This window comes from Oreochromis aureus, linkage group 8, assembly GCF_013358895.1.
Source record: "Oreochromis aureus strain Israel breed Guangdong linkage group 8, ZZ_aureus, whole genome shotgun sequence".
NCBI classification, from domain to species: domain Eukaryota; kingdom Metazoa; phylum Chordata; class Actinopteri; order Cichliformes; family Cichlidae; genus Oreochromis; species Oreochromis aureus.
Genome location: NC_052949.1, coordinates 7,207,773 through 7,231,448, shown reverse-complemented (window position 1 = coordinate 7,231,448; position 23,676 = coordinate 7,207,773). Strand labels below are relative to the sequence as shown.

Here is a 23,676-nt window from a genome sequence, read left to right as displayed (position 1 = left end):
AGTGTGCGTTAACTACCTTGACAAAACCTAAAGGTTCAGTTTTAGGGAGTTCAGTTGTTGGTGGTGGTTCACAAGTGGTGGTTACCAACTTTCTCTGTTAACCCCAGTTTTCTGTTTCAGGCTCAGGGAGATTTGATGCCTTGTCTAACTCTTCTTCTGCACAAAATAAACAAATTGCCTTCCTTCAGTAGGGAGGAACAGGAGGGTTATAAATCACATAACAATTCTTACAGCAAAATCAAACAAAAATAACAAATGTGATGAGAAGAACACACCAGAAAACTGCTAATGTTGTAAATCCACATGTGAATATATGTGTTTTACCGTTCTCGTCAGTTACACATAGGAGGTCTGAAACTTCAAACTATATTTCATCATGATATTGATGAACGATAATGAAGGAATAAACATGAAATCATATATATACATTTCATGCATCATCAAATTAACGTGTGCTAATTCTCGTGGCAATGCGAAGCTTGAAGTTTGCGCTGTTGCAATTAGATTGGGGTATAAGGCTAATAATAGTCTATGGCTCAGCTGGTATTAAAATAATATCCTCTCAGCTCAGAATCATATTTCATTAAAAGAACTTTTGAAAACACAACACTTACAGCTAATTATACCTAACCTATCCGGGTTAAAAGAGGGCCACATTAGTGACACTAAAAACTCTGGTTGAAGTCTGAACATACCTTGTCGTACACCCCTCAATATATATTGACTTTCCCTCATAGAAACATAAACATTAACACAATTGGTCAAGGAAAATTGTGATTTAATGCACAATTCAAAAATAATGAAACAGTAAAATATGATTTCTTTCAGTTTAACAGAAATACAAGATCTAATATTTATTTTAGCCTTTATTATCCAATGAAAATATGCTAGACTTTATTGTAGGCTGAAACATTACTGTGGACTAGAATCTGTTTTATGGTAAATTTCTAGTGGGAAGAAAACAAACAAACAAACAAACAAAAAAAAACAGAAACAAAAACAAAGGCAAAACCTAAATTGAGATAAGCTAACAATAACATGAAAAATATGACAGGGGATGTGAACATGAATCAGAACAGATGTATTGCAAAAATTATGATGAAAAACATGAACATGAATCAACGCTTGAAAATAATCCTGTGACTTGAAGTCTATGATGCTAGACAATCAGATAACCCGACACTGAACAGAGAACGACAGAGGACCTAAATACACAGGATAATAATAATAATAATAATGAGGGAAGTGGAAACACCTGGGGATAATGAGCTGACACAAATGAATCTGAATGCAACAGGGGAAGTACAACTAAACACACTGAACATGGAACACGGACCCTTCAAAGTAAAACAGGAAACAACAGAACGTAGACAAGACAACAAGCTTGACAACGTGAACACAAAGACATTACAAATGACAGACTTCACAGAGGACAGGAAAAGACTCATATCAGGAGACAGAGACGAAACATAAACTCAACTAAAACAAGCTAATAATACTAGAACTTAACATTATCTCAATATATAAGAAGCAAAGAAAATACAAAATAACACAAAAATGCTGGATCACAGACCCAGCCCCCTGCCATATAAGAGCAAAGTTTCTGAACATATTTCAGTTCAGAATGTAAATGTATTTTAAAGCATATTATAGTTGAAGCTTTTATTTGGGCTTAGCAATTAATGCACTGATCATTTTTGTCTTTATATAATTAGAGTTTAGTATACAGTTTAAAATTATTTCACAGTGTCCTTACAGTTAAAGAACTCACGATATGCTTTCTTTTTTTCTGAATATGACATCATTTCAGCTCTATTAACAGTCCCAACAGAATATTTTATATGGTAATATGCACAAATCACTACTTTATCATGATAGCCATGTTATTTCATTTAGGTTTAACAGCAACAAGAACAACAAGAACAACAAGAACAATAATAATAATGATGATGATGATGATGATGATGATGATAATAATAATAATAATGATAATAACAATTATTATTATTATTATTATTATTATTATTATTATTATTATTATTATTAGAAATTGTATTTATCAATTTATCAGCACATTTTAAAACACCCAAGGACACCATACAATAGATGAACAAAAACTAATAAAAAAGAGAAATATAAAAAGCATATAAAAAAAATGAGACAGTCTAAATCTAATGACAGGAAAAAAGGGGTTTAAAACAGATGGATTTTGAGCTTGGATTTTAAAAGTAGTAATTAATCATAATTCATGTTATCAGAAGGTAAAGAGTATAAAAGACTAATATTAGTGTTTTATTATTAATTAGATACCAGATGACTTTCTATGGGGAATCTGTTTTGTACACAGGCAAATAAATTGCTATAAAATAGGGTCCCTGGATCTCATTGTCAGTCTCTTTTTGTGAAACTGCTTATTAGTTAACAATGGGGTTAACTAAGCCCCCGTGGTGTGGCTAATATAGTTAGCATCTGTTCCTAACAGGCTCATTCAGACAGGCCCACTTTATATTGGACTATTTATGTCCCTCCAAGTCAAATAAGAGCAGTTAACTGCACTCCACTGAATGATTTCAAAGGTTATTTCCCACTCATACACTGTATGCATGTTTATATTTTTTGGTCCCTTCGGATTTCAGATGTTCTCAAAACTTAAATCAGCCATGTTTGGCCATTTCATTGCTGGATTTTCCTTTCAGCATTCAGGTTTGAATGTTGCCTGTAAACTTACAATGTGATGTTTTTATGTTAATGTGGCTGCATTAGAGAACTGCTAAGCACATACTTACTTGCTGTGCATTAAAAGGAAGTTTCGTCTCAGGTTAGATCACAAGATGCAAGGCACACACATTGAATGGTTGGAAAAAAAAAAAAAACATGTGCCACTTTCCAAAATGTAGTTAATCAGATCTTTTTACAAGAAACCCTGCAGTGGATCTAGTCATATAAAGATTAATTCTCTTGCTTTTGTCTAAGTCTTAATAGAAATTATGATGTCTTACTTTAAATGTATGGTACTGTGTAAAACTTGCAGGCAGTTTTAAAAGTAATTTCATATAAACATATTTTTTTAAATTTAGCAATAAACTTCATTTAAAGTGCAGTAAACATAGAAAAAAATCAAATAAAATCACTCTTTGTGAATATAATTTATTTCGAGAAAGGTACCGCTCCTCTTTGGTACTTTGCCATGTAGTATTATTATTATTATTTTATTTTTTCATTTTAATTTGCACAGGTAGGTTGTCCCAAGGATCCTAAAGACTTTCCTTGACTGTTTTGTGGATTTAGGCTTTCTCGTTTTTTTCTCTTCATGTAGTTCTTGACACACAAAAGGTGTTGATATCTGATCAGATGCCCCTTTACATTCTGCACAGTACTGTATATACATGAATAACATGTGCACTTTTACAGTTTTCTAGCTTGTGTTTTTTTAACAATAGGCAATAAGATGTCTATTTTCAATTGAGTTTGACACTGTTCCAATGTCATCTTTGGAGAAGGTACATAAATTATGAATGTTTCCTCCACAAGGGGTCTCTCTTGTCATATCCTGCTGCTACAGCATGGCAGTTTTCCTGTCAGGAGACTGTAATGTGACCATCCGAACTCCTATGTGAGACTGAGACACTGCTGCACCACTCATCTATAGTGTCCTCTGATGGGACAGTCATATTCACAAGACAGTGTCCTCTTTTTGTTTACATTTCTACTGGAGGAAAAGACACATGGGGAGCTTTGCTGGTACAACCTACAATCACCTACAATGTTGCTTGTACATACTTTTTTCTTTTTTCCTTCTGAACTGTACATTTATATCATTTTGTTATTTTAAAACTATATTGTTAGAATAAAATAGCTATTGTAAGGAAAAGTAGGCTGTGCGATCACGTTGTCAGTTCTTACTTTGTCTTGTCTGTGAAATTGCATTGATGCACTGTAGCCCTCTGCTGGTGGAGAGGTCGACAGGCCACACTACAAACTGAAGATGGAAAACAACCAAGAGAGCACAATGTAGTGACTTTTTACTCTTTAAAAAAGCCACTGGGTAGCAGCTATAGTCAGACTTTTTAATGATCTATGCTTTACATTAAAGAGTGTCCATCTTTTTGCATAATTATAAGAAATGTAGGTTAATGAATAAGAAAAAGCACATTAAAAAAACCTCATTACCAAGGAGCAACACTTCGAGAGCTCTACTTTTACCTCCTTAAAAACAACTTACAACTGTTAAACATGTGCAATGTGTGTTTTTTTTTTTAATGGACAAACCATTTTTATTAACAGGGGATTAAACGAGGCCTTAACTTGATAGCAGGTTCTATGTTGAAAAATATGCATTCAGTGACTTTTTCAAGCATGATTGTCAGTAGATTAAAAAACACCCTGTTTCTGACATGAAGTGGGACGATGGGATTTTTGATTTATTTGCATTTTATGTCATTTCATTCTGCCTCACCCAGCTGGAGATCACCTCTGCAAATGCATGTTTCTAGTGCCTGTTTTTTGCCACCTGGTTTTCAATGCTACTCTTTTTTGGGTTGTTTTTTTCTTTAGGTCCTAATGTCTAGTAAACCAAAATGGTTAAGGTTGATAACATTTTTTTTAACAAGTAGGGTTAATCCAGAATTTTTACATCAAATAATTAGAAAACTGTAAATCGGTCTGTCACAATTAAGAGCCAAACACCAAATGACATTTAATTTTGTAGATTTTGTGCTTGCATTTTACTTTTGATTGATTAAATAAATGTTATTTTCACTTCAGCTTTGCAAACAATAGCAGCCACCATTTCTTATAAAAATGTAAAGGTTAGACACCCTAAGCATTGCAAATCTTTTTGGAAATATTTCTTTTCTTTTAAGAGAGGTACAGTATTTCTAGTTATTACATACTTCTTGAAAGAAGCTTTTTATCTCTTCCTTACAGATTGTGATAGGTGATAAAATACGCAAATATCGAGGACTGTGCTGTGCGGAGTTTATCAGCTTTGAAAATTAGGGAAATGAGATCAGCTTGGCTGACCTGAAAACTTCACTCTTGACTGCAACTTTATGTTGCATAACAAGATCGAGAGTCCATAGCAATGCTAAAAGCTCTTTGGGGATGTACGGAGCCACATAATGACAATATCCTGCAAATACGTCGTGTTCAGCACGACATTCTCATTCTCATATATTTATATTATTATAGGTTTATATTTTTTTTAGTTTGTTTATTTATTTTAACTGTATATTCCATTTTTTATTTTCAGTTCACTTTAGTTTCAGTTAGTTTCCAGAGTTGATTTGGTCGTTTCAGTTTAGTTTTTTATTAGTTTCAGTCTTAGTTTTAGTTTTATATCATTATAACATGGGTGGCATTCAGAAGTTCAGAACATTTATTACTATGCACATCATTTTAATATCATTTAGGCATTCCACTCCCAAAACACGTCTGTATTAAAGCTTCCTGATACTTGTCGGGTTGACAAATTTGAGTGTAGTGAAAAGGACTAAAATTAACGAAGACTGAGATGATCAGATGTTTTGAGCTGATTTTAATCCAACAGTACATTTATTTTTTGTTCTTTTTCATAAGTTCATAACTTATAAAAGCACAAACAATCCTCCAACTCTTACCCATTAGTTTAGCTCGTGTGACACGAGGCACAGAGATGGGACTGGCATGGCCTTCACTGGCAGAAGACTAAAGAAGTTTGCGTGCCTTTGCATTTCAATCCCCCCAAAACAATAACATTGTGTTTTTTTAAATCTCAGTCTAGTTTTAAGAACCACCACTCCATGTATTAGTGCAACTGACCAAATGATCCTGTAAGAAATGATAGATGGTTTTCTATCTAACACCACTGGGTGTTTATGCCCAAAAGGAAGCTTTGGTTTACAGTTATAGTCACAGCTATTCAGATTTCTATATGCAAAAATAACGGCTTTAGGCTAACTAAAGTCTAAAAAAGCCTGCTATTTTCACTTGAACTCAAAATTTGGCAAGTTAGATGTGAGTCTATGTTCATTCATAATTAAAAATTCAGACATTAGACAAACTACTTATTAAATACCTGATTTTTGCAAGACAGACAACAGAGACAGATTAAACACGAGGAGTATGCTATAATACTGCAAGCCTGGTTAAAATGATGAGTATATAAAGGTTCTCTGTAATCAGTTTAATATAACTGATTACAGGTAGTTAGTTACTGATACCCGATAGTCATTTCTTGATGCTTTTCTGCTATACAAAACTATGAACTACTATTTTATGGCAGCTATTTAAAATAAATGTAATGAGGGTTAAATGAGCATATCATAGTAACCTAAAAAATTAACAACCATGCTTGTGTAATGTGTCACTAATTTCTCTGGTCATATATACTTTTATTTGTCTGGTGCTAATTTATCATATAAAATAACTACCAAAAGGCAATGATAGGTACTTTAATAGCCATTATTTCCCTTTTGGACAAATTTGGATTTGTCACTTGATATGTCACCTCTTGCCACTGATTTTCAGAGCATTTCGGAGGAAGCTTTGGCAAACTGTATATATATATGGATCAGCTGAAAGCCCAGGTGTATCTCTCAGGCCCTGTTTCAGGTCATTGGTCGATTTTTATTTGTTATTTTTCATACATAACTTTCAGTTACTGCTCATTTACCACAGATATGTATTGTTTTTAAAACCTGCCACTTGTGTCCTCCACTTGTCCAGTTACCTCAGTTTTTTTTAAGGCTACATTGCACACTATGCCAAAATATGCCAAGTTTTCAGGTCTCTGTAAATTGGGTGTTTTCGGTCTGAAGTGACCATTTAAAATGGGTTCTTTGCCAAGTTGTTTGTGAAGTAGTTCATAAATTTCAGTAGGTGCCATTTTTATGCTGGAATGATTCATAGTTCAGTGTTGAGTGGTTTAAAAACTGTAGAAACTTTAGTCCTCCAAGCCTGGAGAATTGTTGCTAAAGACCTCTGCTAAAGACAAATCTGACTCATTGGAAGCAAACAAACAAACAAACAAACAAGGGTTGAAAAGTCTCAACGACTTTTGCACAGTACAGTATCTTCTTTTGCATACTGTATCTTGTAAATGTTTTTTTTTTTTTAAGGAATTTAATGTTTAAAAATGATCTGCTTTGGTTTGTTGACCATAAAGGCTTTCTTTTGAAATCTAAGGTATCTAAAAACATCTTCTTGGTATCAATATTGAAACTATGATATTATATTGGCTGTAATATCACTAATCATAACCTTAATGTTTAGCTTAATAATGCTGTTTCATCTGTCCCTAAAAATGGAACATTTAATCATTCGTGTTACTGACGCTAAAAGTGTGGGCTGTTTTTTTGGTTCAACGATAGAGCCCTCTTCCTCTTATTTGCCTGCCTGCATGGTGACAGAAGACAGACTGTACACCCACTGATGCAGACACTTCATCTTCGTTCACAACACTTTTAGACCTGCAGAGAAACTCAGATACAGCTGTGGAGTCAGCATCTGAAGCGTATTTCTCTTCTTTTTGAGGACATCATGCGCTGGATGCTAGCTGGATGCTGGGGGCTTGTGTTAATCAGTCTGTCAGGTAAATGGAAATTTTTGGAATATAATCAACACGATTTTGTGACTGAAAAATGAAACCAATACAGGAAAAATACCAGTTTGAGTGCTATATATATTAACTCACAGTGCCAGTACACCAAAATAATTCAGTAAAGTACAGTACTGGCAATTTACAACACCTCACGCAGTCTTTTAATTGTATTTTTTATAACTGTTAAACCACAACTACACTGCATACTAGTGTTTTGCATGTTATTTTTGACTCTGCAGCACCATTACTTCCTGCCCATCTGGGGAAAAGAGGAAGTTTTCTTCTGAAACAAAGACTATAAGATTATTGTCATGTTGATGAATTGAAGTCCTTTATAATTTTATAGTAAATAAATATCACACATGCACCTCCAAGTTATTCAGTTCTTAGTTTCCATTGTTTTATTTACATATAACTTGTAATCTAATTTAAAGAATGAATATAGAAATAGCAAATAAAAGAAAAAAGCATCTGATATTTATGTGTTGTAAACATTAAAAGCAAACAAATATGATATCCTCATACATGCATGTATACATGTCTTGGGACACAAATACGGATTATTTTCAATATCAGTGGATAATAAGGCCTTTATTTACATTAACTGATTTATCATTACTCCATAGTATTTGAGAAAATAGTGCAATAGTGTCTTCTGATCTTATGGTTTCTACTCCTCAATCTAAAGATATTCAATTTATCATTTCATTGGCATTACCATTTCAAAAAGGAAGTTAATTATTCACTTTGTTTTCTAAACTTTTTGGATTAGTATAGAAATGGTTATCGATTTAATTTTAGCTTATCTGCAATGATTGTTTTGTAGCAACATTCATAAAATCCTTCCTATGTTTGATGGTTATGGTTTGTGTAATTTATACTGTAGTTTAGATGAAACCTGGAAATCTGGCAACATCTTTTTATTATGTTTTTTAGACTGAATAAACTGAATAATGGAGTCAAAGAATAATGTGGATAATGTCCCTTACAACAATGGCACTTTTCTCCACCATGTGTACCATTCGGTTCCATCATCATCTTGAAGTTTGTCTCTTTTTATGTAGAAATTTTTCATAATTAGTGATACAGGGCATTTATCTTTTGTTTCCACATGCATTAGCCTCTTGAGACCTGAACTCTTGTTTAGTACGCATTTTTAACTTCTCCTAGCTAGCTCCTTCATGATACAAACTAAGCTTCCTCTTTCAACAGGAAGCCCTTATGATTTCACAGAAAAACATGTCCTCATCTGGGGGCAATGGGTTTATTTCACAGGATAAAACAAGAAAGTTAACATTACTTGAAAAAGTACAAAATCTCAGCCCCTCAGGTGTGGGTTAGGGTTAGGGGTTACCCTGCCAGTGGCTGATGCCCCCAGACGTCAGTGCATTGGTGGTTCTCGGTGTCTGGGGCTGGGGACTCAGGTATGCACTGACTCACTCAGGTGCAGGGGCCTGGCACCTGTGGCTCGGTTGGGCCCCTTCTGTGGGGAGGGGGGACCTCGGTCCTCTGGGCCTGGGGCTCGTCTCGCTCTGCTGCGGCTGGCTGCCGACAGGGCCTGCAGGCACGTCACCGCAGTCTCCTGTAGCTTCACCACCGTGGCTGCTAGGTGACCCCTAGTCTGCGGCTCTCCTCAGCTCTTTCCAGGAGGATGGCGCAGCTGCCCCTCCGGTGGTCCTCCTTGGGCTCTCGCGCTCTGGAGGGCCTCTAGATGTCTGGGACCTGGATCTCCTCCATGTCTGCTTCATGTCCTGGGGGACAGGGCTATGGCTCCCCACACCCTCTATCAGATAGTTAAATGGAGAAACCTTTTACATACAAGCGCACTCACGCACACAAGTGTGCACACAGGTATACACATGGGTGCTCATAGACACACTCTATATCTTCCTTTGCTGCATCCTCAAAGCATACTGTGCATTGTCGGTCTTGTGTTCTGCTCGGTAACATTCAATATTTATTATTTACTGTTACTTATAGTTATCAAGGTTGTTGCTGTGGTCTCCCTACTGTGGTGTTCTCTATTTTTTTTTCTTCCAGCAGGTGATCCAGTGGACTTTTTAATGTCTTGTCTCACTGTCCCTCTCTCTGTTTTTCTTTCCCCTCTCCTTTTCTTGAACTTCTCTTGTCTTTGTCTTCCCCTTTCCTATCCCCCAGTCATGTCTGTTCTGTTTGTAATAACTTAAAAGTTAAAAATAAATAATACCAGTCAATCTAATGGGCCAATAATGATCTACTTGATTAAAAAAAATCTGTTGGGCCTTTTTTTTGGCCTTCAGACAATAATTCTGATCGCTACAGTGCCGAACAGGATAGGCACAAAAAAAACCCCAACCAACCAAACAAACAAACAAACAAAAAGACGAAACATGATTCATTAGAATAACGTATAAGGTGAAGAAAGGGCTTAATGCAATGTCCCTATATGAGGATACGGGGTCCCAGGAGGTTACGTACATCACTGTTCTCTGTAAAGCAAGCATCTCATAAGTGGCATACACATTATTTATCCTCAACCACAATGACAAAATCCTTTTAATGTATATTTTGTCCATTTGAAATGTGTGATAATTGCTGGTATAACTATGTCACAGTGTCTTTCAACCTTTCTTTGTCTGCTTAGTTGCTGATAACAAGAAACTGCAGATCAGACAGAAACCCCGCTTCTATGGTGTGACAGTTAACACCAATGTGCCCATTTACTGTTCATCCTCACGACAAGACAATTCTACTGTGCAGTGGTTCAAGGCCAACAAGATCGGAGACGAGCAAACACCGCTATTGACATTGATAGATGACAACATTAATTTTCAAAACCATGGTTTTATGCAAAAGGCCTATCTTTACATCACCAAGATACAAATGAGGCACAGTGGCGTGTACTACTGCATGGTAAATGAAACACAGGGACCTGGAACTGAAGTAAACGTTTTCAGTAAGTAGCTGGAACAGCATGTCATCAGCAGATCTTTAAAAATACAGTGCACTTTTACCATATTTTTTATTTTTAATTATGTACCAACTTGCTCATGAAAATGCACAGCTGACATACATCTTTTCACTGTGCAGGACCCGTTGCGATGGAAAAGGCACTCTACAGGAGCAACGTGAAGGACGGTCTCATTGTGTTCCAGGGTTTTCTTTTGGCTGTATTCATCGCTGCTCTGTTCCTACGTAAACAAAAACTGGTGAGGAACACGATGAACAAAACTCGAGGCAAATGTGTGCTCCAAAAAAGGATTTTGTGCAGAACTTGCATAACAAATCTTCACCAGAACGCAGGGTTCTTTGGATCAAGAATTTTTTTTAATATGGTTTATTTCAGGAAAATTTAGAGGTTTTTCTTTAGAAGCAGAGAAAAGAAATATCAAGGCTGTAGAGAAAAATATGTGCATTTACTATGATTAGCCTCACAACAGGAAGGCTTTCTAACTGATCGTTTCGCTTTGCTTAATGTGTATGCAACGTGGTGCACTGAGTAAAATGCTTTGTATCCCACTGGTGAAGGCAACAGCTTTACATTGATTTTTCTGTAAACAGTCCAGAGGAAAACAAAAGAAAGGCAGCAAATCATCTAATTAAGAAGAGAGTAGATCAACAGTAGGTCAAATATCAAAGCTGACATGTTGAAATGATAAGTATCTGATTATTAAGGCGCCAGCCAGATACCAATCAGTGCCAATCTAGGTTAGGCATTCCCACTATACAGTAAATGGCTGCATTTCATCCAGGTGCTCATGAGATAGCTATTGAGCTACACAGCTAAAATAACTATTTACACTTGCTTCATATATGTCTGCTTTTAAATTAAAACAACACCTATGTCTTTAAATTTTTCTGAAAAGTAAGCCAGTTTTACCTATACAACACTTTGTCAGAATCTGTTATCATTGCTATGCCTGAAATCAAACTTGTCAATGCCATAAAGTGTCTTAGAATGTTTTGACATCCTTAATACACACATGAATCCATTTTACTTTAAATAAAACCTGTAATACATCTTAAAAAAGATGATCAGTATTGCCAGTGGAAACATGTGCGCCCCAAGAAATTAAATTTTTTGGGCTACAGCTCCGTAGGCCTTCATTCATTCTATGTTGTAACCAGCACCCACGAAACTGGAAGTGGAGATAATAGGAGGTTTCAAACAGATGTTTTAGATAAGAGGTTCTCTAACATACCAAAAATTACCAAAGGTGTGTTGATATTAATAACTGACAGTGATCTCCACCAATATTTAAAAAAAGAAAATCCATACATTTTATTAAATAGTACTTACTCGGTTTAATTCTATACATGAAGTTAAATCTAGTTTTTGAGTTATCACAGTGTTAGCTACAATTATGTTGCCATTTAATAGGTTAATCATTTTCTACAAACATTTATTTAGCTTTTGTCTTTATAACACAGGAAAGCAACTGCAACTGTATTTTTTAATATAACCTACAACAAAACACGCTTTAGTCATTTTCACTACAGTTATTTGAGTTCACCTACTGCAAACAGACAAATTTTGAAATAAAAATACTTTAATTATCATTTTAATTTATTTCGTTGTGTGTTATGTGCGATGTGTCTCTATATAAGATGGTATCAGCTCTTTAACTGCATTCATTCTCCCCACCCACACCCCCATTTCCTTTTTTAACAGTGGGAACGAAGAGACAGCGAATACGAGGAGCCGGAAACAGATCACATCTATGAGGTTTGTCAGCTCTTTGTTTTACAATAAAAAGTGAAAAAAAGAAAGACACTGGCTTTCTTTAAGAAAAAAAATATTACAGTGACGCTTCACTGTGTGGTCTCATTTGTGTAAACATGTCACAGTGAATACACACCACAGCTGTGTGACTTTACATAAAAATGCAGGAGCACAATAGACAAGCGAAAAAACAGGAATCGCAATCTCCGTGCACCACTGAGCTCCTAACCACAAATTTACCGTCAGGTTTATTGTTGAATGTATGAATACACATCCTATATTTGAGTTAATAAATAAAGTACATCTAGCTGGCTGAATTTGTATTTCATTTGTTTATTGCATTAATAATAACACATTTGAAGGATTTTATAGATTTTGTTGCTGCTGCTCTCTTACACAAGAAACAGAACGGTTTGTAAATCAATTATACCAAAAGTGTAGAAGGTAGTCTTATTGTGATTGCTTGACTTTTCATATAGTGAAGAGTTATTTAAAGCAACATAGCAAAAACATAGTCATAAATTAAAATCTTACTAAGGCTCCAGAATAGTGTACATAAGTATAAGTTAATAAATAATAATAATAACAATAGCAAGATCAACTTCAATTATCGTACTCAATACATGAGTCTTTGTGTTTTTTCTTGAGACTTTTTCATCATCAGTGTGAGTTTTCCCCTGAAAATCCTTTTAAAAAAACCGTAAATTTATTTTTAAGCAAAAATTGCCAAAAAAAGAGAAAGAAAATAACATAAAATGCTGGATGCAGCAAATGTGATACAAATTAAAGCTCATATATGCAAAATAATATTTAAGGTCCATTTAAAAAAAAGTTTATTTCATTATTTCATATTTCAGGCTTTACAGGGTTAAGTGGGAGAAATTATAACTTTTATTTTGAACATGCACGTCTCAAAAAGTATGTGTCATGTAAATCAATCAAACCCACAAATTAACCAAATGAACATGGCTGTAATTCAGAATTTCGAAGTCTTACTAATATCAACACTTTGTTGATATTGGGAACTACTAGGAAGGTAAGACTGCACCTTCACAGTATTTACAGTATGTTTTAAAAGTCAGTGAGCTCACTTTTTCTTGCAGTCCTGTGACCCATATATCACTTAGTTACAACATCATTGGTTTTATTAAGATTTGAACAACCCTGAATATGAACACTGCACTATAGGAGTGTCAGACGCAATGGCAAAACCTTGTTAGCTAAACCTGTACACTGTTCTAGGTTATATAACTACTGGAAACCACACTTACAGCTTTACACAGTTTAACTAAAATAATGACCTAAACAGAGCCAAACTAAGGATTTGAAGTTAAATATGAACAACAATTGGTCAAAATTATTAAGTAAAACTAATTAAAAAAATAAATGAATACCCAGTTACACTTCTTAGTATTCAGACAGCAATTACAGATACATTAATAAAGTACATCTACAAATGAAGTAAAATCCATTAACTCAAATGAAGTAAGGATGTTGGGCTGAGCTCCAATTTGCATTATGAATGAAGAACAGTAGCGTTTGAGGTTCATGCAAACGTTGTTATGTTTTGTTACTTTTTGAGTTAATGTCATTCTGCAGTGACATTAAGCGGGAGCCCATTTTTAACTCTGAGTCATGTCTGAAACGCCAACTATGCAAATAAAAACTGTAGCTGCCAGTATGCCCAGACATATACAGTAACTATGTAATGGATTTTCATCATTTGTTTAATCATCTTTTTAATAATATAGTGGGAGAAGGAGCCCTCAAATCTAGACACATGTAAAGTTAGTAAAACTGACTTATTTCTGTCTTTTAGGGCTTGGCGATCGAGACATGTGGTGGAGGTCTGTATGAGGAACTCTCCGTGTATGCTCAGGCTGAGGGAGCTGAGGCCCCGTGGGAGTGAGACTCACACAACTACTTTTCACCTGCTAAAGCCTCTGAATGAGGACACATAATATGTTCTTAATTGCAACTTGTAAAGTCCTTAAATAGTTTACTGAGAATGGAGACGTGCCTTTTTCTCACAACACAATACATGGTTTGTTCGTAGATGTGCAGCTGCATGCTTGCCCTATTTTTTTTAATGTGATGTGCTGTTTAGTAACACTGTTTTGAATTAATCTGTTGTCGTAAAGTGTAAATAAGCCTTTCTGCAATTTAGACCCAAAAGCTGATATTTCAGCGGACCTTTTTGGTGCTTCTGGTGATGTTTATTTAAACTATATTGTGTATCAGGTGGTCCTGTAAAAGCCCAGTCTATCAGTCTATCACAGGCTCTGGGTTGTACCCCTGCTCTTGATCAGTGTGAGCTGGGACAGAATCCACACCCCTTATGACTCTTAAAAAATTAGTCTTACGTAAGTAGATGGATGGATAATTTCATACTGACTGTACTAACATGACATTTTGAAGCCTGTGGGTGGTGGAAAAACAAAGACTAACTTGTGTCAGTAAGAACTAAAACAACATCCTACTCGTTTTTTCATTTTTCAGTTGTTTGTTAAGATTAAGTATATACATATGTATTTTGTTTGTTTAACATGAATAAAAACAATAAACACATCTGTCTTTGCTGAAGAAATTTATTTTTTCCCATAACTATGGAAAACATGATTTTCTTTTTTTTAATCACCAACATGTTTGATTAAAAAGACAATGATAAATAAAAATGCCGTAAATAAATAAGTAAATAAATAAATAAAAAGAATCAAATAAATTAACACATCCTTCCTTTAACAGGAATGCAACATCTGTTTACTTCATTTTGCAGGAATAAAAATATGTCCACTTTCTTTTTTAAATGGGAAATATTTATTGATTTCAACATATAAAATACAGAAAATGTTCTGTTTAGTTTAAAGTAAATTTATAAATAAATAAACATATGCTGTTTACCTGTATGAACTATTCACTTATACAATCAACTTAAAAATCATTAAATAAATTAGTAGATAAATAAGTTAAAAAATAAATAAATTAACACATCCTTCCTGTAACAGACAGATTTTAGTTGGCCGTGTGCAGAGATGAAGCCAGCTGTTCTGCTCTCATGAGATGGGCTTTGGTTTCCTTCCTGATTACCTCCCAGGCTTCAGCACTGTGACCCTACAGACACAACAATATTATCATAAGTAAAGTATTCCAGTGGCGTTTAATTAAAGAATTGGTTTTAAAAAATAATAAAGACCTACCTTTTTCTTTAGGACATCATCTGAAAGCCTTTTGAAATACATTTCTGTCTTGAAATACAGCTGTGAGTTCTTCTTCTTGTGACTGTGGCTCCCAATCTAAATCAGGAAAAATAGTCATTTAAATATATGTTTTAGCCACGTTAGCACTATAATTGATCTCAGTAGTGGTGTTACTGAAAGTGAACTTACACAGGAGTGAAGCTCTTCAGCCTGTTTGTTGACAATATTGAGAAAGTTCCTCACTGTGCTGTCCTCCCATGATGCAGAGCTGTGATCCTCCTCAAACAGGGCAGCCACCTCCTCCAGAACCTGAACTGTGAAAGCCAGTTTATCCTCATCCTGGAAGAAGAATCATAAGTTTTTATAATTCAAAAAAATTGAAAAATAAGAACAAATATCAGAACACTGAGACCCGAGTTTTGCATAATAAGAACTTAAAGTTATGACGGTTATGAATTTTAATTTTTGATTGTTCTTGATATTTGAAAATTTAAAAACCTTTACGTTGTTTTACTTTAAGGAGAAATTAGTCTAGGATAAAATGAGAAAAGCTGAGGTTCACTTACTGATGCTTTTGATGCCTGGCGGTACAGATGATTAGGGAAGGCCACGGTGTCCTCCACCTCAGTGGTGTTAGTTGAGTTGTTACCCTGGATCACACACAGAAACAGACTTAGAGTTGAAGTGCAGACACTAAACCTAAATAATTTCATTTAATTAAAAATTCAACAAAATTTTAAGCCTATTAAAAGAAACGCACTCACCATGGTATCAAGTAGGTTCAGAGTCTCCTCGTTGTGCTGTTTGAATTTATCATCCATCCATTTGCAGCTCAGCGAGGAGCCGACAGTGAACAGACCAAGAAACAGGCAAGCAAAGAGAATCCTGCTGATCATTTTTTATGGATGTCAATTGTCTTTGTATGAAGCAGACTCAGATGTCTCCTGTTCTGATGGAGCTGACCTGCCCAGCAGCACTTATAGCAGAGCACACCTGTTTCATTTTCCATATATACCTCTGTGGCTTTCACCTCAACAAAGGTGGGTTCTGATGTCACACATTTCAGACTTGGTTTCCATGGGAAGCAAAAAAATCCCACATTAAATTTTTTTGTCCTGTTCAGCTGTTGTATAAAGCAGAATAATAGTCTGCTTTGTTGTGCCACACAGTTGCTTTCCAAAGAGGAGCACTTCACCAGGTCATTTTCGAGTGTGTTTCATGACAAAAGCAGACACTCACACACACAGACACACACTGGCTTTCATATTTTAGTGAGGACATCTAATTGTGACATAATGCTTTCCCTAGCTGCTTACCCTGACTCTAACCCTCAAAAATGAATGCTTAACTGTAACCCTTAGCCTAAACTTAACCATAACCTAATTGTAACCCTGACACTAAAACCACATTTTGAGCCTCAAAAATGCCTTCAAACTCATGGGGATGGGCACTTTGTCCCCATAAGCGACTGTTGGTCCCCACAAGTATAGCAGCATGCCAATTTTCTGTCCTCACAAAGATATCTAAACATACACGCACTCTTTCACCAGTTTGGCCTTCACCCCCTGTCTACTCAAGCATAATATCCACACAGATAATAATATGGATAATAAAACACTAACAGTATAATCCATAATGTGCAAAATGTCCCCATAAATGCACAATTATAGAATAGTAAAGTGTAATTTTTTTTAAAGAGTAGAAACATTAGTGTTATAGGTATTTTACTGTGAGTAGACATATAGATGTTTTTAAAGCTTAAACATTTTACTTATATGTCCTTATTTAAATGCATGTTGCATGGATGAAATTTCTGCAATTCATGATGATTAAAAAACAAACAAACAAAAATAAAAAAGTGTTTACATTTACATCTCTCTCCAGTGTGGTGGTGGTAAATGTACATTAACGCTTTGGAGTCACATTTCACAGTTACTTCTAGTTGTGATTGTGCCATAAAAGGGAAGTTCTTACACCGAGAAAAAGAAAGTGGCTTCGTGACTCTTTGGCCTACAGTGACGCTCATTCATATGAACCAGTCAGCGAAATTTCGCCTTGTTTTATCGAGAATATCTGCTTCACCGTGGGAACCAGGTGAAGGGGATTGTCCCTCACGATCAGTGGGAACATTAGAGCATATTTTCAGCCTGATATAAATCAAAAACATGCCAATATGTTCTTTTGCTAATGCTTGTATTATATTCTTCTTCCCTTATTTTGGTATAACTCGTTTTACAACTTTTTGTTTTATTGCATTTATTGCATTATGCAAAGGACAAGACATGTGAAACAAATTATTATTGCATGTCTAACCACTAAAAGTTCCAACGCAGCAAACACTTCAAGCAAGCAGTTTAAATCATAACTCATACATTCAGTTGGGTAGGCATAAATTGTTATTTTCTAAGTACAAACTGTCACCTCTAGTTATGCTCACACTTGCCTGTTTAGTGTGAGTCTTTAAATATACAAGGACAAAAGTATTGGAATACACCATTTATTATTTGAATTCAGGTGTTTTCAGTCCCCGTGCCACAGTTGTATAAAATCAAGCACATGCAGTCTGCGTTTACGAAAGTTCCTGAAACAATGGATTGTTCCAAAGACCTCGCTGAATGGTACTGAATTATAATATGATATCACCGATGCAACAAGTGTATTTGTAAAATTTATCCCCTCCTAGATATTCCACAATCATCTGTAAGTGGTATTATTGCTAACTTGAAGCGAAGGGGAAGAGCACGTAAAGTTACAGAGCCGGGTTGCCAAATGCTCAGGCGCAAAGTGCGTACAAGTCTCCAAAGCTTCGCTGTCTCAGTAACTACAGATGCATAAACCTCCTCTGGCATTAACATCAGTATCAATCACATTACGACCCTCCTCATATGCTGGCACTGATACAAGTGTTTGGTGCTGATTTATCATCACGTTAATTCACATCATTTGAATGTGTGATGAGAGGTGAGTCCAGAAGAAGGGGGATGAGGCGGTACTGGCCCCCACTGAAATATGACTGGCCCTCCACGAATGCCACTGGGTAAATTAGTGGCATCGAGGAAAATAAGCCAGAGGTGTACACGCCAGCGAACTCAATATGTGGGTATAAATGGGGAGAGTTGCTTCATGAAGGGAATATAACATGATTTGCTGCTAAATCTTTGTGCGAATCAGAACAATTTCGTACTATATTGGTCACTCGGATGGAAGTAGGTGATCAACTTGGCCCGCCTAAAGCCAGCAGCCAAAAGAAGAAGATGAAGATTTTAATGTACTTGTACTTTAAGTACCTCTTTGTTATTTTTACTTCTTCTCCACTATAAATCAACTTACCTTAGCTTATTTTACTTATTGGATGGCAATATTTTGCACTCCATACTATTCGTGGCAAGGCTCTATTTACTGTTTAGTAGTATTCATATGACACTCTAGAAATACTGATATCCAACCTAAGTAATTAAAATCTCCAGCAACAACAGTGAACAGGTCAATGAAGCACGCATTATGAGATCGTGCTTTTGCTGTAGCAGCTCCCAAAACTGTGGAACAATCTGCCTGTAGAGATTAGACAGGCCTATTCTCTGCCTGTTTTTAAATCACTTCTGAAAACCCAGCTCTTCACTCTGGCCTTTGACACCTTGTGAGATGTTGGTTTTAGTTTTAGTTTTATTTTAGTTGTTTTTGTTGAATCTATGCTGTTTTATCTTGTTTTTGGTATAGGGCTGTTTTAATTTTTATGTATTATGTGTTTTATTTTTCGCTGTTTTGTTTTATTCTATTGTTCTTAACCTAATTACTCTACAGCTTTTTGGTCCTGTGCTGAGTATTTTAAAGTGCTTTGTAAAGAAAGTTGGATTGAATTTCAAACTATTACTAAAGTATGATTATGTTTTTTTGTTAAGGAAAGGGTCTAATTGTTTCTTTTGTCACATTTTTCAGTTTAAGAATGTATTTCTGTACGTGACCATGAATAGATAGACAGTAAGATAGCTAGATAGATAGATCAAGCACTCTTGCGCCCCCTGCTGAAAAGGAAGAACGGGCCTCACACAGTATTATACCGCATTAAAATGATTAATCGTGTTTATTGTTTGTTGCTTAATTTAAAATCAAGGCTAAATTTCACTTATTTCTCATGCTATACTGTACTTTGTGTCTGTGAGGTATAACTGTACTCAATACATAAACTGACTCAAATTAAAATAGATAACTACATTCTTCCTCAATTTTAATTTTTGAAATAATAATAACAGCAATAAACACCTTTCTGATTCTAAGAGGAGGTGATCCTTTTATGCTATAAAATAATGCAAAAATATCTAATTTTGCTCAATGAACATTTTAAAGAATACAGAACAGACATAACATTTCATTTTCATTTCTAAAGATATATATATATATATATATTTAATTGTTATTTTAAAAATAATATCTCTGTATGTATCTCTGGTACTTCACAATTATTTGGTTAGTTAATTTCTTTCATTTCCACGGATATTTGTCATGGTTTTGTTTCCCCAGCCGTTCTTTCCATGTAGGCACAGTGTTTTCGGTCTGTACTCTCCGTGTTTGTTTGTTTTTTTTCTATTGTTGAAATTACCTAATTGCGCCTGTTTGAATAATAGCCCTTTCTGCAATACGTAAAACTGCATATCTGCTTGTTCAGTATCCAGTGTGCCGTAAAAGGGAAGAAACTGTGTTGAGAAAGTGAAAGCGTCCTGGTGACTGGGCGCCTGCACTGTGACGCTCATTCTTACGAATCGGTCAGTGATATTTCGCCTTGTTTTATCAGCGTGTGAACCAGATAACCTGGAGAAGGGGATTGTCCTTCACATTTTAATAGGAAGATTAGACTAGTAGAAAAACGAAAGTCATGCAATATTATATTCAGCCTAAGACTGATAAGATTTGCTTAGACTTTTATTGTTCCTCTGCCAAAAATAATATTTAAATAAATAAAAAAATAAATCTTATAGGCAATCATAGGTGATCATTGCTTGGTGTTTGCAACCTACTTGTATTAGCTGCTAAAATCCCAATAGTCCTTATTACCATTTATATTTTGCAATATCAAATATCAAAGATTAAACATTTCAAATTACAGCATCGGTCGTCAGCTGTGTTTGTTTGAGCCGATATTCTTACTTTTTGAACACGAGCGATTGTTTCACACGATTTGGGATCTAATTAAATCCGAAATATGTTTGATTCTACCTGAATGCTGCGGTTAAAGCCACAGGTTACGTTCAGGTCCCGCAGGCAGAAAACGAAATATGTTGCTCTACCATAAATGCGGCGTTACAGGTCTGCTCCATCAGAACACCAGGAGACATCCGAGTTTGCTTCATAGAAGAGCAGCTAATACCTTTTGAAAAAAATGATGAGCAGGATTCTCTTTGCTTGCCTGTTTCTCGGCCTGGTGACTGCAGGCTCCTCGTTGAGCTGCAAATGGATGGATGAAAAATTCAGACAGCACAACGAAGAAACTCTGAATCTACTTGATACCATGGTGAGCGCGCTCTTTTTAAGAAAACTGTAACAACATTTAGTGGTTTGAACTTGATGTTTCATTATTTTAACACACAAACTGTCTGTGTGTTTCTGGTTGTTATACAGGTTTATAACTCCACCAACACCACTGAAGATACTGAAGTGGAAGTCATTGTGGCTTTCCCTAATCATCTGTACCGCCAAGCGTCCAAAGCATCAGTAAGTTAATCTTAGCGTTTATTTATAAACTCAGTTCACAATGAGAGCACAGTACAATTTCTCCTTAAATGTGAGTAATATAAAATAGTCCAAATGGGCCACATGGTGCATATTTCTATGTGTTTTTCTTTAAATGTTAGCCCATAGTATCAATAATCTACAATGTTATGTAAATATTATATTGGTAATTTTTTAGAGAGACATTCAGTAGCAAAGGTGCCAGAAATATATTGTTTGGCTCACATAGAGGAGGGAATTATGGTAATCTGTTCTTCTTCTTCCAGGCTGAGGATAAACTGGCTTTCACAGTTCAGGTTCTGGAGGAGGTGGCTGCCCTGTTTGAGGAGGATCACAGCTCTGCATCATGGGAGGACAGCACAGTGAGGAACTTTCTCAATATTGTCAACAAACAAGCTGAAGAGCTTCACTCCTGTGTAAGTTCACTTTCAGTATCACCACTACTGAGATAACTGAGATAAATTATAGTGGTAACATGGCTAAAACATATATTTAAATGACTATTTTTCCTGATTTAGATTGGGAGCCACAGTCACAAGAAGAAGAACTCACAGCTGTATTTCAAGACAGAAATGTATTTCAAAAGGCTTTCAGATGATGTCCTAAAGAAAAAGGTAGGTCTTGATTATTTTTTTAAACCAATTCTTTAATTAAACACCTCTGGAATACTTTACTAATATTAATGTTGTTGTGTCTGTAGGGTCACAGTGCTGAAGCCTGGGAGGTGATCAGGAAGGAAACCAAAGCCCATCTAATGAGAGCAGAACAGCTGGCTTCATCTCTGCACACTGCCAACTAAAATCTGTCTGTTACATGAAAATGTATTCATTTATCTGCTTGCCTGTTACTTTTTGTATTTATTTATTTATCTATCTATTGACTTCTATTTATTGGTTGACTGCATCAGTATTTTCAGTGCTTGCAAACCAAATCTAATAATTTCTATAAGTTTTTTTTGTCTTGAAGTAATAAAAAGAACACTTATTGCAAATGAATATTGTCAATCTTTTGATTCATAGGAAACAAAATAAGAAACAGAAAAATAATGAAAGTCTTATCTTTAGTCTGGAGCAGTTTATTTGTAGCTATAACTGCTTCAGACTGGTTTAAGTCTTCTCTGACTGACTGATGTGTTTCTATTAACACTGATGGTCATTTTGCATTGTTAGCCCCTCACACCTGTAGTGTTCAGATTTGCCACTTGGTTATATTTTTAATGAATTTTGTGATGGTGATTACTAGATAATGAAATGACTTGTCTGTCATTTCTTTACAAAGTTTTTAATCTTATGTTAAATCTCAGATCTCTCTGTCTCTCTACACTTTGCCATTTTAAATGAAAGTTTATTGATTAGTCCTTCTCTCCTGCCGGAGGTGTCACAGACCTTGCTTCAATGCCTCCCTTATGTAATAGGCTCAGCCTTATTCAACATTCATCAATCCATCATGGAGCCTATCTCAGCTCTCATAAGGCAAAAGGAGGGACGTACTCTAAACAGCTTGCATACAGCCATTAACACAATGACACTTACAACTACGACCAACTTTGAATCGCCTGTTGATTTAACCCATGTATACTTGTCTGGACTGTGGGAAGATGCCACAAGAACAGAAAGAGCATCCAAACCCCACAATGATAAAGGACCCCTGTGACTGTGGATTAAAACCTGTGACCGTGTCACTCCAGTCAAGAAAACTAAACACATCACAGCATTGTTCCGTTTCATTTGAGTCTTCTGTTTAATTAGACATTTCAAATTTGTTCTTAAAGTTCTATCCTTCCCATTATGCCCTCGTTTAAACTGAACTATCGTGCTTTTCTTAGTTCTGCATTTATATATAAATTTACTTTTGCAATGGTCGATGGCTTATTAAATATGTCCAAAGTTTCAGGTATTGTCAGAGTATTTACTTTGAAACAAACATGCATCTTAGGTTTTTCACCTGTCTTGGCTATATATGATGTCAGTGAGTTGGGATATATTTAACATGGCCATTTCAGCAAGACAGATAGGTGATTTATGTAGAAGGCTGAGTATCCAATCAGAGGAAAGCTGGCTTCAAAAAGTGGAAGGGGCAAAAATGATTTGGTGCAAATAACGTTTTCTTTTCTTCTTAAGAATCAAGAAATGTAAACAAAGCATAGTTTACTATACTCCAGGTCTACTGAGAAGATAAACTCTGGTTGTTTAGAAAGACTCAAACAGCTGATATTTATAAAATAAAACAAAACATTATAACTAGTAGTAGTTATAATGACTTCTCCAAATGAATCTTGGATTGAGGTTTTACAGTTAAGCATACAACGTATAAGTGCTGTGCTTTGAAACTTGCTTATCTTGTTTAATGATTTTTATTAATGTTTTTGTTTGTATTTTTCAGTCATCACTCACAGTGCAACTGCACAATGTCAGCAGCATAATGTATGAAGAAATTTGAATCAGGTTTTTTTTCATCCCAGGTTTTTTGGCTAA

General features: G+C 35.4%; 3 protein-coding genes across 3 annotated transcripts; 2 read left to right on the top strand and 1 right to left on the bottom strand.

The window, feature by feature from the left end:
• Positions 1–7,391: 7,391 nt before the first annotated feature.
• On the top strand, positions 7,392–14,843 carry cd79b (CD79b molecule, immunoglobulin-associated beta). Its single transcript, XM_031742950.2, has 5 exons — positions 7,392–7,570; positions 10,203–10,514; positions 10,649–10,767; positions 12,231–12,284; positions 14,101–14,843. Exons 1-5 carry the CDS (start codon positions 7,519–7,521, stop codon positions 14,188–14,190), a joined length of 627 nt encoding a protein of 208 aa, XP_031598810.1. The 5' UTR covers positions 7,392–7,518; the 3' UTR covers positions 14,191–14,843.
• Positions 14,844–15,293: 450 nt separating this feature from the next.
• On the bottom strand, positions 15,294–16,374 carry LOC116322793 (interferon a3-like). Its single transcript, XM_031742967.1, has 5 exons — positions 16,243–16,374; positions 16,045–16,128; positions 15,668–15,817; positions 15,479–15,574; positions 15,294–15,392 (listed from the first exon to the last, which is right to left on the bottom strand). Exons 1-5 carry the CDS (start codon positions 16,372–16,374, stop codon positions 15,294–15,296), a joined length of 561 nt encoding a protein of 186 aa, XP_031598827.1.
• Positions 16,375–20,852: 4,478 nt separating this feature from the next.
• LOC116322798 (interferon a3-like) lies at positions 20,853–22,001 on the top strand. Its single transcript, XM_031742973.2, has 5 exons — positions 20,853–20,984; positions 21,092–21,184; positions 21,469–21,618; positions 21,721–21,816; positions 21,903–22,001. Exons 1-5 carry the CDS (start codon positions 20,853–20,855, stop codon positions 21,999–22,001), a joined length of 570 nt encoding a protein of 189 aa, XP_031598833.2.
• The last annotated feature ends 1,675 nt before the right edge of the window (positions 22,002–23,676 follow it).

Bases quoted from the DNA above. Each gene is read 5' to 3' on its own strand.
- cd79b (XM_031742950.2), top strand. From the start codon at position 7,519: ATGCGCTGGATGCTAGCTGGATGCTGGGGGCTTGTGTTAATCAGTCTG. The intron at 10,768-12,230 runs GTGAGGAACACG...CTTTTTTAACAG, and splicing joins TCCTACGTAAACAAAAACTG to TGGGAACGAAGAGACAGCGA. The intron at 12,285-14,100 runs GTTTGTCAGCTC...TCTGTCTTTTAG, and splicing joins AAACAGATCACATCTATGAG to GGCTTGGCGATCGAGACATG.
- LOC116322793 (XM_031742967.1), bottom strand. From the start codon at position 16,374: ATGATCAGCAGGATTCTCTTTGCTTGCCTGTTTCTTGGTCTGTTCACT. The intron at 16,129-16,242 runs GTGAGTGCGTTT...TGTGTGATCCAG, and splicing joins TGAACCTACTTGATACCATG to GGTAACAACTCAACTAACAC. The intron at 15,818-16,044 runs GTAAGTGAACCT...TTCTTCTTCCAG, and splicing joins GCCAGGCATCAAAAGCATCA to GATGAGGATAAACTGGCTTT.
- LOC116322798 (XM_031742973.2), top strand. From the start codon at position 20,853: ATGATGAGCAGGATTCTCTTTGCTTGCCTGTTTCTCGGCCTGGTGACT. The intron at 21,185-21,468 runs GTAAGTTAATCT...TTCTTCTTCCAG, and splicing joins GCCAAGCGTCCAAAGCATCA to GCTGAGGATAAACTGGCTTT. The intron at 21,619-21,720 runs GTAAGTTCACTT...TTCCTGATTTAG, and splicing joins CTGAAGAGCTTCACTCCTGT to ATTGGGAGCCACAGTCACAA.